The following is a 13,424-nucleotide window of genomic DNA, read 5'->3' as shown; positions in this document are numbered from 1 at the left end:
GTAATCAGAAACTGACCTTTATTCACTTCAGAGCACTGCCTTTTATAGCTTCCAAGCTTGGTCACGCCCTTAAGCTTTACAATGATTGGTTTCTACACATGATGCAAAGACAGCTGATTGGTTCCTTCTTCAGCATCTGGGAGCAACACTAGCTGATTGGTCCCTTCTTCAGCATCCAGGAGTTGTTTTCCTCCTGCAGAACTTCTGCATACGTGGCCACAACTTTGCCCTGAAGTAACCTGAACTAGGCCGTTAATCCTTACTACAAACTCTAACCAATGGCAAGAGTCCTGGATCGCTCACATGCCCATTGTTTGTAAAGGAGCCCTCAACACCATTGCTTTTTGTTTCTTGACATATATACACACACACACACACAAAGAAATAGATATCATTATGTAAAGTTTGTTGAATTCCTTCAGTCCATGATGTCAGGCTCCATCTCTTGTAACAGTCTTCCAGGGCAGAAGAGACAGGAGTGGTGCTGGACTGTTGGTTGCTGATGACACCACTGAGCTTGTCTGGTTTCGTCAAAGTTCAGTCTTTGTTAGGGTGATGATCAGGGAGAAGTCAGGGTCAGTCGATGGTGACCTGAGGACAGTTCTGCTGCTGCCGGCTTGTCCCATGTCTTTATTATCCTCTGATCATGACAATACATATTTTCTTTTCAAAGCCCAGACTGGTGGAGATGGACAACTAGCCGATGGGCTATAAAAGTGTCATATAGCAGGCAACAGCATATGATTGGGTTCATTGGCTTTTTTTCCCTCCAAATTAAATCCCCTTGAGGTACACACTGGACTTCCCCATCTTCCCGCATTACCCACCAAGTATGTCCAGGTCCCTGAGCAAAAGCAATCCCACGAGTGGGTTTGCCTTTACCTGAAGCAGTAATAACCCAGACTGTCTTCCCCAGCAAATTCTTTATGTGCACCACAGGAACTTTATCCCCCTCTACAGTACATAAACGTTCTGGATGGTCTGGGTCAGCCGTGTTGGCAGATTCCCTAGTGTTGACTATCCAGATGGCTTTTGCTAAATGTGTATCCCAATGCTTGAAAGTCTCACCACCCATTGCTCTCAGTGTAGTTTTTAACAGCCCATTGTAACGTTCAAATTTCCCAGAGGCTGGTGCATGGTAGGGGATGTGATATACCCACACAATGCTGTGGTCTTTGGCCCAATTGTCTGTTTTTCCCCCTTTTATAATGAGTTGGAAGGAATACCTCTGTTCTTCATGTCACATATTACATGTTCCTGGTGGACCAGTTTCCCTAGTCTTGCATTTTATAGAATCATAGAATAGATAGGGTTGGAAAGGACCTCAAGATCATCTAGTTCCAACCCCCCTGCCATGGGCAGGGACACCTCACACTAAAGCATGCCATGCAAGTCTTAGCTTGAGTTGGAACTAGTGAGGTATGTGAAGTTCAACAAGAAGGGCTTCTCTAAGCATATTGTCAGTAAAAGAAAGGCTAAGAAAAAATGTGTGCTCCAACTCAATGGGCAGAGGACCTAGGGAATGAAGACATGGAAAAGGCTGAGGTAATCAATAATTTCATTGCCTCAGTTTTCATTGGTGAAGTTCTCCCTCAGGTCTCTGAGTCTACTGGCAGAGTCTAGGGGCAGTAAAGCATTACACAGTAGAGGAGGATCGAATTAGAGACAACGCAACATACACAAGGTTTATTAATAAAGTCAAAGTGTTGCTATCACTGATCAGAAAGCAAGAGGGCAGCAGTTTAACAAGACAATTTAACAAGTTAAACAGTGAATGCTGTCAAGTAGAAAGGTCCATTGATAAACGTTTCAATTTGCAAATCAAATTTCTAAAACTAAGGTCCGTGTTGTAGCAAAATGCTGCTTTAATGACATTCCTTCCTTCTGTGCCAACTCTCATCATAAAATTTAATTCTCTGACTTGTGATATTTGAAAAATATTTAAGATGAGCAAAGTAAAGCACTCTCCCTAAGATTCAGATTTAATTGAGACTTTGGACGTGTTTGAATATAAGCTTAAAGCTTAAGACCAAAGCTGAGAATACATCACCATTGTGCATGTAAGGTGTCAAAACCCACACATCATGTTGTCGTGGTTTAAGCCCAGCTGGCAACCCAGAACCATGCAGCTGCTTGCTCACTCCCCCCCCATTTCCTCTCCCTGCTCCTGGAGGGATGAGAAGGAGAATCGAAAGAATGCAACTCCCACCAGTTGAGATAAGAACAGTCCAGTAACTAAGGTATAACACAAAGCCACTACTGCTACCACCAATAATAATGATAAGGGAAATAACAAGGGGAGAGAATAAAACTGCTCACCACCCGCTGACCGATACCCAGCCCGACCCGAGCAGCGATCTACCACTTCCGGGTAACTCCCCACAGTTTATATACTGGGCATGACATACTGTGGTATGGAATACGTCTTTGGCTAGTTTGGGTCAGGTGTCCTGTCTCTGCTTCCTCCTGGCTTCCCCTCCTTCCTGGCAGAGCATGAGACTGAGAAAGTCCTTGGTCAAAGTAAACATTACTTAGCAACAACTAAAAACATCGGTGTTATCAGCATTGTTCCCAGGCTGAAAGTCAAAACCGCAGCACTGCACCAGCTACTAAGAAGGAGAAAAATGACTGCTACTGCTGAACCCAGGGCACAGGTATACTCATATCAATAGGAAGCCTGAAAACACCAGACAAGAGCCAGGGGATGTTGAGGTATTAGGAACCAACAGGGAGGAGGAGCTGGAAGCCATTGTGCAGCTAGAAAGCTATGATATAATCGCTATTGCTGAAACATAGTGAGATGAATTGCATGAATGGAGTGCTGCAGTCGATGGCTATAACCTGCTCAGAAGGGATAGGCAAGGAAGGAGGAGCGAGGGGGTTGACCTCTATGTGAAAAAATTTACTGTCTGCACAGAACTGTCTGAAAAATGGTGATGAACATGTTGAGAGCTTATGGATAAAAATAGGGGCTAAGCCAACAAAAGAAATCTTGTGGCTGATGTTTACTACAGACCACCCAACCAAGGGGAGCCTGCGGATGAAGTGTCCTTACTTCAGCTATGAGAAGCATCACAATTGCAGGCCCTGACCCTGCTGGGGGACTCCAATCACCCTGACATCTACTAGAAAAGCAGCATAGCAAGATGCTGTCCAGAAGACAGTGCACTGAGGTGTTGTCCTGGGTTCAGCAGTAGCAGTTATTTTTCTCCTTCTTAGTAGCTAGTGCAGTGCTGTGTTTTGTTTTTTTGGCCTGGGAACAGTGCTGATAATGCCGATGTTTTTAGTTGCTGCTCAAATGTTTGGTCTGGCCAAGGACTTTCTGAGCCTCATGCTCTGCCAGGGAGGAGGGGAAGCTGGGAGGAAGCAGGGACAGGACACCTGACCCAAAATGACCAAAGAGGTATTCCATACCACAGCACGTCATGCCCAGGAGATAACTGGGAGTTACCTGGAAGGGCTGGGACTGCAGGGTTGAACGAGGTATCGGTCGGTGCTTGGCTGGGGGGGAGTGGGGTGAGTTATTGGTCAGCTGGTGTTGAGGTGTTGTATTCTTTCCTCTTGTTATTTCCTTTATCATTATTATTATTGGTGGTAGCAGTAGTGGTTTGTGTTATACCTTAGTTACTAAACTGCTCTTATCTCAACCCGTGGGAGTTGCATTCTTTTCGATTCTCCTCTCCGTCCCTCCAGGATCAGGGGGAGGGCAAGAATGGGGGGGAGTGAGTGGGTGGGCTGTGTGGTTTATGGCTGACTTTGTTAAAACCACGACAGGTGTGAATTGAGGATATTTTCTTAATCCATGTGATAGACAGCCTGAGCATAGGAGAAAGGTTACTGGACCTCTTGCTCACCAACACAGTTGAACTAATTAGAAGGGTCAAGACTGGTGGCAGGCTGTGCTGCAGTGCTCATGCCCTGGTGGGATTCACAATCTTGAGGGATATGCGCCAAGTGAAGGGTAGAGTCAGGACCCTTAATTTTATGAGTGCAAGCATTCTATTATTTAAGCAACTAGTGGATGTAACCTCCTGGGAAACTTCCTTCAGGGACAAAGGAGCTGAACAGAGCTGGCAGCTCTTTAACGACATTTTTCTTAGAGCACAAGAACTATCTATTCCCATGTGTTGGAAATGAGGCAAGGAATGCAGGTCACTAGCATGGCTGAGTAAGGACCTTCTGGTTAAACTAAAGTGCAAGAAGGAAATACATAGGCAGTGGAACCAGGGACATGCATTGTGGGAAGAATATAGGGACGCTGCCCGGATGCATAGGGATGGGACGAAGACAGACAAGGCAAAGCTGGATCTGAATTTGACAACGCATGTGAAGAATAATAAAAAAGGCTTCTACAGCTACGTTGCCCAGGAAAGGAAAGTTAAAGAAAATGTATCCCCTGTCCAATAGATAAGGCAGGAGAACTGGTGACAAATAATGTGGAGAAGGCTGAGGTACTCAACATTTGCTTTAGAACAGTCAATGGTGACCTGAGGACAGTTCTGCTGCTGCTGTCTTTTCCCATGACTTTATTCTCCTCTGATGATCATGACAACACATATTTTCTTTTCAAAGCCCAGACTGGTGGAGATGGACATCTAGCTGATGGGCTATAAAAGTGTTATATAGCAGGCAACAGCATATGACTGAGTTCATTGGCTTTTTTCCCTCCAAATTAAATCCCCTTGAGGTACACACTGGACTTCCCCATCTTCCCGCATTACCCACCAAGTATGTCCAGGTCCCTGAGCAAAAGCAATCCCACGAGTGGGTTTGCCTTTCTTTACCTGAAGCAGGAATAACCCAGACTGTCTTCCCCAGCAAATTCTTTATGTGCACCACAGGAACTTTATCTCCCTCTACAGTGTGTAAAAGTTCTGATTGGGCTGGGCCAGCCCTGATGTTTTAGTTGTTTAGCAACAACTAAAAACTTTGGTGTGTTACCAGCGGTGTTCTCAGACTAAAGTCAAAAACACAGCACTGCACCAGCTACTAAGAAGGAGAAAAATAACTGTTACAGCTGAACCCAGGACAGCATGTTATTAAGGGCATTGCCCAAATGCCTCTGAAACACTGATAGGCATGGGGGATCAACCACCTCTCTAGGAAGCCTGTTCCAGAGACTGACTAGTCTCTCGGTATAAAGAAATGCTTTCTAATGTCAAGGCTGAACTTTCCGTGATGCAGCTTTGAGCCATTCCCACAGTGTCCTGTTATAGGATACCAGGGAGAAGAGATCAGCATGTCTCACTCCAAATCCCTGCCTCAGGAAGCTGTAGAGAACAATGAGGTCACTCCTCAGTCTCCTTTTCTCAAACTAGACAATTTCGGTGTCCTTGACCGCTCCTCATAGGACATGCCTTCAAGCCCTTTCACTGGCTTTGTTGCCCTCCTCTGGATGCATTCAAGGACCTTAACATCCTTTGTTAAGTTGTGGGGCTCAGAACTGCCCCCAACTGCCCTCAGGTTGCACCAATGCCAGATACATCAGGAAAATCACCTCTTTTGACCAGCTGATGATAGTGTGTTTAATGCACCCCAGGATGCAGTTTGCCCTCTTGGATGCTGACTCATACTGCGCCTACTGTCAACCAGCACCCCTACATTCCTTTCTGAAGGGCTGCTCCCCAGGTTAGACTAAAAGCTCTGTCACTTCATGGGTCTTCCCTCACGCCCTTCTTGCAAAGTGGAAAAACACTGGCTAGCTTCCAGTCAGTAGGGACCTCCCCAGACTCTCAAGAGCTTTGGTAGGTGATCGAGAGGGTTCCTGCTGTGTCATCCGTTAGCTCCCTCAGTTCTCTGGGATGAGCCCTGTCAGGCCCCATAGACTTATGAACATTAAACTGATACAGCTGGCCCCTGTCCACAAATGGAAAGTCACTGTTCCCACAGTCATGGTCCTCTGACTCAGGGGACTGGGACTCCCAAGGTCTATCAGAATTATTAAAGACCGAGGCAAAAAAACCAACCCACAACCCAACATTGAAAGCCTCTGCTTTTTCTTCATCCTTATTAGTCAGGTGACCGTCTTCAACAAGTATCAGTCCAAGACCTCTTCTTGCTATTAATGTACCTAAAAAAGCCTTTCTTGTCTGACACAAGTTTCAACTCTAGTTCAGCTTTGGCCTTTTGCGTCTTTTATCTGCATATGCAAATTACAACTCTAATCTTCCTGCAAAGCCTGACCTTGCTTCCAGAGAGCATTTGTTTTTCCTCTTGAGCTCCATGAGGAGTTCCCTGTTCAGCCAAGCTGGTTTTCTGCCCTGCTTGCTTGACTTTTGACACAATGGAATTGCCTGCTCCTGTGCTTCTAAAAGGTGGTTCTTAAAGATTAACCAGCACTCCTTGGCCCTCAAAGGCAGATTCACAGGGGACTCTCCTAAGTAGCTCCCCAAGTAGCTTAAAGTTTGCTCTCTTGAAATCCAGGACAGCAACTCTGCTGACCTTTTTTCTCACTATGCCAAAAATTTTAAACTCAACTATTTTGCGATCGCTATGGCTAAGACAGCCACCTACTGTCACATATCCAATGAGTCCTTCTCTATTCACAAATAACAAGTCTAGGAGAGTATCTTTCCAAGTTGGTCACTGAGTGCTTGTAACAAAAAACTATCTCCCACAAGCTTCAGGAATTTCTTGGAGTTGCTGTCGGGTTAAAAGGCAAGGAAATTCGGCAGAAAATAAATCCCCTTGCATTCCAGCTGGTCCTCAGATGTTAGAGGGGCTGGGTGCGGCTAGGCTTAGATTCTGAGTGATGCCCAATTTACCACTATCAGTCCAGTCACATGTGATATATTGAACAATCACAATTCCAGATGCACTAATAGTGCACTGCACCTTCAGTCCAATCGTGCTCATGAACTAACACGGCCACACTGAAGGATTTGGACATGTTCAATGAGAAAACTATTGCAATTACCTACTTAAACAGTGCAATTATTAAAGCAACAGATACATGTTCTTATCAATTGCCGGTGATAAATACACTGTCTGCAAAAGCACGTGCAAATAAGTTATACAAATGCGCAATAAAGTTATGAACAGCACAGCCTGGCTTTAAAATATAAAATTAAAAAGTGGAAAGTAACTCTATATAGAGATTCCTGATTTTCCCAGGGAAGCACTTAATACAGTACAAGTCTTACCCGAAGGCGTCCCTATGGGGGTGGGGGGGAAGAAAGGTCCAGCCTGTCGACCGGTCCCAGGAGTCAAGGGTAATCTGCTGATGGAATTTTCCTTGACTCTTCCATGATGATGTCTTCCCCAATATTCCCCCTTTGTTAGGCCATTTTATACTATTTTTCACCTTCAAGGTGGAGCTTGAGTGACTCTAGTCATAAATGCCTTTATTATTATTGGTGTAAAACTCTCTCACTTTGCTTTTAAAGGTATATACCACAAAGAATTCAAAGAGCATGCTCAAAGAGGGGTGATCTCACTTTGGAGGAGGGTAGCATTAGAGATGGAGGTGTGTTTTTGCATTAAAATGTCTTAAAATGCATTATAATGAAGCAAAGTTCACACAAAGGACAGTACTTTGTCAAAAGATGACAGACTGTTGGCTCAGGGTAGCAATTATGCAGCTTATCAGTTTCTAGTACCACCTAGTTCCCATCTCTGCTGGTGTTAGGACAGAGCGTGGCCGCAGAATCTCTACTCTGCTCCATCCTCCATCAATGTTGCTACGGGAACCGCTGCAGAGTGCACATTCCTGGTGTACCAGGTGTAGCTGCATCTTCCCCTGAAAGTCCATATTCCCTTTATGCGTGAACAGTGCTACACTTTAAATATAAGTTTAATTTCTAATTATTCGACATATTTCACCCCGTGACTATAGCCAGTCAAGGTTCACGATATTTATAGTGATGCAGAGGGTTAACCAATATACAAGGGGGTTAGAGGAATTCACTTGCTTAAACAAAAGTATTGTCTGTTGTAAACACCTATCATGCTTACTAAGCAGAACAAAGGCACAAACTACTGATAAGGGGAGAAGCAGAGATCTGGTTCTACTGATAAGCAACTATTGACAAGAAATGCCAATGCCTGAGTCTATTGATAAGGGGGAGAAGCAGATGGTTTATGGCTGGGATACCGACCAAACCCTAAAGCTATGCGCAAAGATTAAAAGGTGAAAAGTTTAAGAAGAGGAAGACTCATTTACTTCATCTTGAGACCCCTACCCATGACCAGAGGGGGGCACTGCGCAGGCGCAAAGGACCTTCTAGCTCATTATAATACGAAGCAGGGATAGATACTAAATATGTATAGGCGTATCAGTAATCTAATGCATATGTATACCTTAAGAGAATAAATGTAAAGGAAAAACGACCCTGGGTGTGCATACTTTGGAGGAGCTATCTCCATGCACCTCAGCGCTGAATAAAGCATACCTACTTTACAACTTTAACGAGTTGTGGAGTCAATCCGCATATCAATAGAATCATGTGGGCAGGTTGTCATAGCTGTGAGCAGAGGCAAGAGGCCATGGACAGAACTTGTGCTCCTCTGATTGAAATAAAGAGAGCTTGGGCCTTAACATAACCAGAGCTTCTGGGGAGGCATATTAGGGAAGTAAGACTGCTGATGCTGTATAGTTAAGATGTTATAAAGTTGTGGTCGGCAAGCAATGTTTAGGAAGTCGACATTGTTAACTTTTGAATGTTAGAATGTTAGCCAATGGAATTGCTGTTGCTAGGCTTGTGATGTAAGTTAGCCTTAGAATGTTAGCCAATGGAATTGCTGTATCTAAGGTAATGACGCAAGCTGGAAGAACGAGATCGGTATATAACCCAGTGTGTGCACAATAAATTTTGGCAATTGCTTGATCACATTGATCGTTTCCGCATTGTCCGTGACTCCCGCGTCAACAGGTGGCGCCCGAACAGGGACCCTCAGATCGGTAACTCGCAGAGCCGTGTTTGAAAGTCCGACGGGAAAAGAGGGAGTGGAGAGCCGGCCGAAAGCAGCGCTGCCCCGGCGCTGGAAGTCAGACGTCCGCAAAAACTTCGGGAATCTCACCCTGATCAGGTGAGCGGCTGGGGAGGAGATGGGGCACTCGCTGTCCAAAGAGGAACAGGCAGTGGTGAAGCTCCTCCAACATATTCTTTCTAAGAGAGGTTTGCAATATGATAGTGCCGCCTTACAAGGGCTGTTAAAATGGTCCCGTGGTCGTGGCTTTATCCCCACTGTGCAAGCTGCCTTCGAGATCTCCGAGTGGGAACGTATAGGACAAGCACTGTGGGATGAGATCAGTAAAGGGACAAAAGAAACACAAAAACACTCCACTCTGTGGAGAATGAAGTTAGACACTTTAAAAGAGATGAAATCTGAACGAGCGGTGGTGGCGTCTGTACTTGTGGTCACCGCCCCCCCTCAAGCTCAGTCGGGAACAGGCGCGGGCGCGACATCTATGGCGTTTGCTCCTCCTACCGTGCCTGCAACTGTTCCCCGGAAACCGTCACAACTGGCGGGGAAGAAAAAGCTTCGACAGCGATCACAGAGCGCAGGAAGAGTAGAAAGAGCGACTCCTGGTGTCCCAGATCCAGAAGAGGGAGACCCCGAGTCTGCATGGGACCCGGGTCCGGGATCTCCGGAGTCAGAACCGGACTTATATCCTCCCGAGTCCGACTCTGATTCCGACCAGTCGGTCTGTCCAGCTCATCAACAGAGGATAGCTGGCCTGGCAGAGGAGCAACTTCAACTGATACTGAAAAGGCTGGAAGCTTCGGAGACTGGGGGAGTTTCTGGGCCGTCTGCTCCACCCTCATATAATTCTTTTTTGAAGGAAGGGGTTCTGGGGGAGGAGTCTGGGAAGGGATCGGGAGGTGGGAAGAATCCGGCACATAGCTGGGGCGGGTTTATCAGGGATGCAATTGTGGACAGGGAGTTTGCTGATATGGGGCCTTCTGCTTATCCAGTGTTTACCACCAAGCAAGGGGTAAAGGAGTGGGAGGCTCTTGATTTAAAAATAGTTAAGGAGGCTCGGCAGGCAGTGACTACATATGGATACTCAGGCCATAATTGCTCATATATTTTCGGCTTATATTTTAGCACCGTATGATATCCGGTTGTTTGCCCAATCGTTGCTTGCTCCGCATTTGCAACTTTGGTTTTTTGACAAATGGGATCTAGCCTGCCAGCCACCTGCCCCACGCCGTGCTGCCCCCCTCCCCCGAACACACTTAGGCCTAATGGCGCCCGGACCCTCCCCCGAGGAAGGGGCAGAACCAGCGGTGCCCAATGGGGGGGGGGGGGGGGGGGGAAGGAGGAAGATCGCCAGTGCGCCCTCTATCTGCAGTGCGGGGACGCGCATGTTAATAAGATACAGGTTGAAACGGGGTTAGATGATTGGTTAAATAACCTAGGAGTTAGTGGTTGGCTTAAACCATTGATATATAGTTTGTTTCAGTTATTTTTAACGCTTATAGTAATCTTGTGCATATGTTGTGGAATATTTGCCTGTGGAAGAGCACTGGCTGTGAAGATGTCCAAGGTATGGCTTGTTCAGCGGACGACACCACCGGAAGGAATTCTCAACGCGTTCATGGAAGAAAATGGACATATGTATGAACTGGAATAAATGCCTCTGCTCAAAAAACAAAAGGGGGATTTGTGGGCAGGTTGTCATAGCTGTGAGCAGAGGCAAGAGGCCATGGACAGAACTTGTGCTCCTCTGATTGAAATAAAGAGAGCTTGGGCCTTAACATAACCAGAGCTTCTGGGGAGGCATATTAGGGAAGTAAGATTGCTGATGCTGTATAGTTAAGATGTTATAAAGTTGTGGTCGGCAAGCAATGTTTAGGAAGTCGACATTGTTAACTTTTGAATATTAGAATGTTAGAAAATGGAATTGCTGTTGCTAGGCTTGTGATGTAAGTTAGCCTTAGAATGTTAGCCAATGGAATTGCTGTATCTAAGGTAATGACGCAAGCTGGAAGAACGAGATCGGTATATAACCCAGTGTGTGCACAATAAATTTTGGCAATTGCTTGATCACATTGATCGTTTCCGCATTGTCCGTGACTCCCGCGTCAACAGGTGGCGCCCGAACAGGGACCCTCAGATCGGTAACTCGCAGAGCCGTGTTTGAAAGTCCGACGGGAAAAGAGGGAGTGGAGAGCCGGCCGAAAGCAGCGCTGCCCCGGCGCTGGAAGTCAGACGTCCGCAAAAACTTCGGGAATCTCACCCTGATCAGGTGAGCGGCTGGGGAGGAGATGGGGCACTCGCTGTCCAAAGAGGAACAGGCAGTGGTGAAGCTCCTCCAACATATTCTTTCTAAGAGAGGTTTGCAATATGATAGTGCCGCCTTACAAGGGCTGTTAAAATGGTCCCGTGGTCGTGGCTTTATCCCCACTGTGCAAGCTGCCTTCGAGATCTCCGAGTGGGAACGTATAGGACAAGCACTGTGGGATGAGATCAGTAAAGGGACAAAAGAAACACAAAAACACTCCACTCTGTGGAGAATGAAGTTAGACACTTTAAAAGAGATGAAATCTGAACGAGCGGTGGTGGCGTCTGTACTTGTGGTCACCGCCCCCCCTCAAGCTCAGTCGGGAACAGGCGCGGGCGCGACATCTATGGCGTTTGCTCCTCCTACCGTGCCTGCAACTGTTCCCCGGAAACCGTCACAACTGGCGGGGAAGAAAAAGCTTCGACAGCGATCACAGAGCGCAGGAAGAGTAGAAAGAGCGACTCCTGGTGTCCCAGATCCAGAAGAGGGAGACCCCGAGTCTGCATGGGACCCGGGTCCGGGATCTCCGGAGTCAGAACCGGACTTATATCCTCCCGAGTCCGACTCTGATTCCGACCAGTCGGTCTGTCCAGCTCATCAACAGAGGATAGCTGGCCTGGCAGAGGAGCAACTTCAACTGATACTGAAAAGGCTGGAAGCTTCGGAGACTGGGGGAGTTTCTGGGCCGTCTGCTCCACCCTCATATAATTCTTTTTTGAAGGAAGGGGTTCTGGGGGAGGAGTCTGGGAAGGGATCGGGAGGTGGGAAGAATCCGGCACATAGCTGGGGCGGGTTTATCAGGGATGCAATTGTGGACAGGGAGTTTGCTGATATGGGGCCTTCTGCTTATCCAGTGTTTACCACCAAGCAAGGGGTAAAGGAGTGGGAGGCTCTTGATTTAAAAATAGTTAAGGAGGCTCGGCAGGCAGTGACTACATATGGATACTCAGGCCATAATTGCTCATATATTTTCGGCTTATATTTTAGCACCGTATGATATCCGGTTGTTTGCCCAATCGTTGCTTGCTCCGCATTTGCAACTTTGGTTTTTTGACAAATGGGATCTAGCCTGCCAGCCACCTGCCCCACGCCGTGCTGCCCCCCTCCCCCGAACACACTTAGGCCTAATGGCGCCCGGACCCTCCCCCGAGGAAGGGGCAGAACCAGCGGTGCCCAATGGGGGGGGGGGGGGGGGGGGGGAAGGAGGAAGATCGCCAGTGCGCCCTCTATCTGCAGTGCGGGGACGCGCATGTTAATAAGATACAGGTTGAAACGGGGTTAGATGATTGGTTAAATAACCTAGGAGTTAGTGGTTGGCTTAAACCATTGATATATAGTTTGTTTCAGTTATTTTTAACGCTTATAGTAATCTTGTGCATATGTTGTGGAATATTTGCCTGTGGAAGAGCACTGGCTGTGAAGATGTCCAAGGTATGGCTTGTTCAGCGGACGACACCACCGGAAGGAATTCTCAACGCGTTCATGGAAGAAAATGGACATATGTATGAACTGGAATAAATGCCTCTGCTCAAAAAACAAAAGGGGGATTTGTGGGCAGGTTGTCATAGCTGTGAGCAGAGGCAAGAGGCCATGGACAGAACTTGTGCTCCTCTGATTGAAATAAAGAGAGCTTGGGCCTTAACATAACCAGAGCTTCTGGGGAGGCATATTAGGGAAGTAAGATTGCTGATGCTGTATAGTTAAGATGTTATAAAGTTGTGGTCGGCAAGCAATGTTTAGGAAGTCGACATTGTTAACTTTTGAATATTAGAATGTTAGAAAATGGAATTGCTGTTGCTAGGCTTGTGATGTAAGTTAGCCTTAGAATGTTAGCCAATGGAATTGCTGTATCTAAGGAAATGACGCAAGCTGGAAGAACGAGATCAGTATATAACCCAGTGTGTGTGCAATAAACTTTGGGAATTGCTTGATCACGTTGATTGTTTCCGCATTGTCCGTGAATCCCGCATCAACTGCATCATAGAACAGATAGGGTTGGGAAGGACCTCAAGATGATCTAGTTCCAACTCCCCTGCCATGGACAGGGACAACTCACACTAAAGCATACCACACAAGGCTTTGTCCAACCTGGCTTTAAACACTGCCAGGGATGGAGCACTCACAACCTCCCTGGCCCTCATCCATTCCAGTGCCTCACCACCCTAACAGTAAAGAATTTCTTCATTAAATCCAA

At 46.6% G+C, this 13,424-nt stretch overlaps 1 protein-coding gene across 2 annotated transcripts; it reads left to right on the top strand.

The window, feature by feature from the left end:
- The first annotated feature begins 9,020 nt into the window (after positions 1-9,020).
- Positions 9,021-13,161, top strand: LOC136004412 (uncharacterized). 2 transcript variants are annotated; one of them, XM_065660885.1, is made up of 2 exons: positions 9,021-11,194; positions 12,637-13,161. In XM_065660885.1, exon 1 carries the CDS (start codon positions 9,047-9,049, stop codon positions 10,058-10,060), a length of 1,014 nt encoding a protein of 337 aa, XP_065516957.1. In that variant the 5' UTR covers positions 9,021-9,046; the 3' UTR covers positions 10,061-11,194; positions 12,637-13,161. The 2 variants fall into 2 exon arrangements, with proteins under 2 accessions (XP_065516957.1, XP_065516956.1); XM_065660884.1 differs by having other exon boundaries at positions 12,597-13,161.
- The last annotated feature ends 263 nt before the right edge of the window (positions 13,162-13,424 follow it).

This window comes from Lathamus discolor, chromosome W, assembly GCF_037157495.1.
Source record: "Lathamus discolor isolate bLatDis1 chromosome W, bLatDis1.hap1, whole genome shotgun sequence".
Classification (NCBI taxonomy): Eukaryota; Metazoa; Chordata; class Aves; order Psittaciformes; family Psittacidae; genus Lathamus; species Lathamus discolor.
This window is presented reverse-complemented; position numbering and strand designations above follow the sequence as displayed.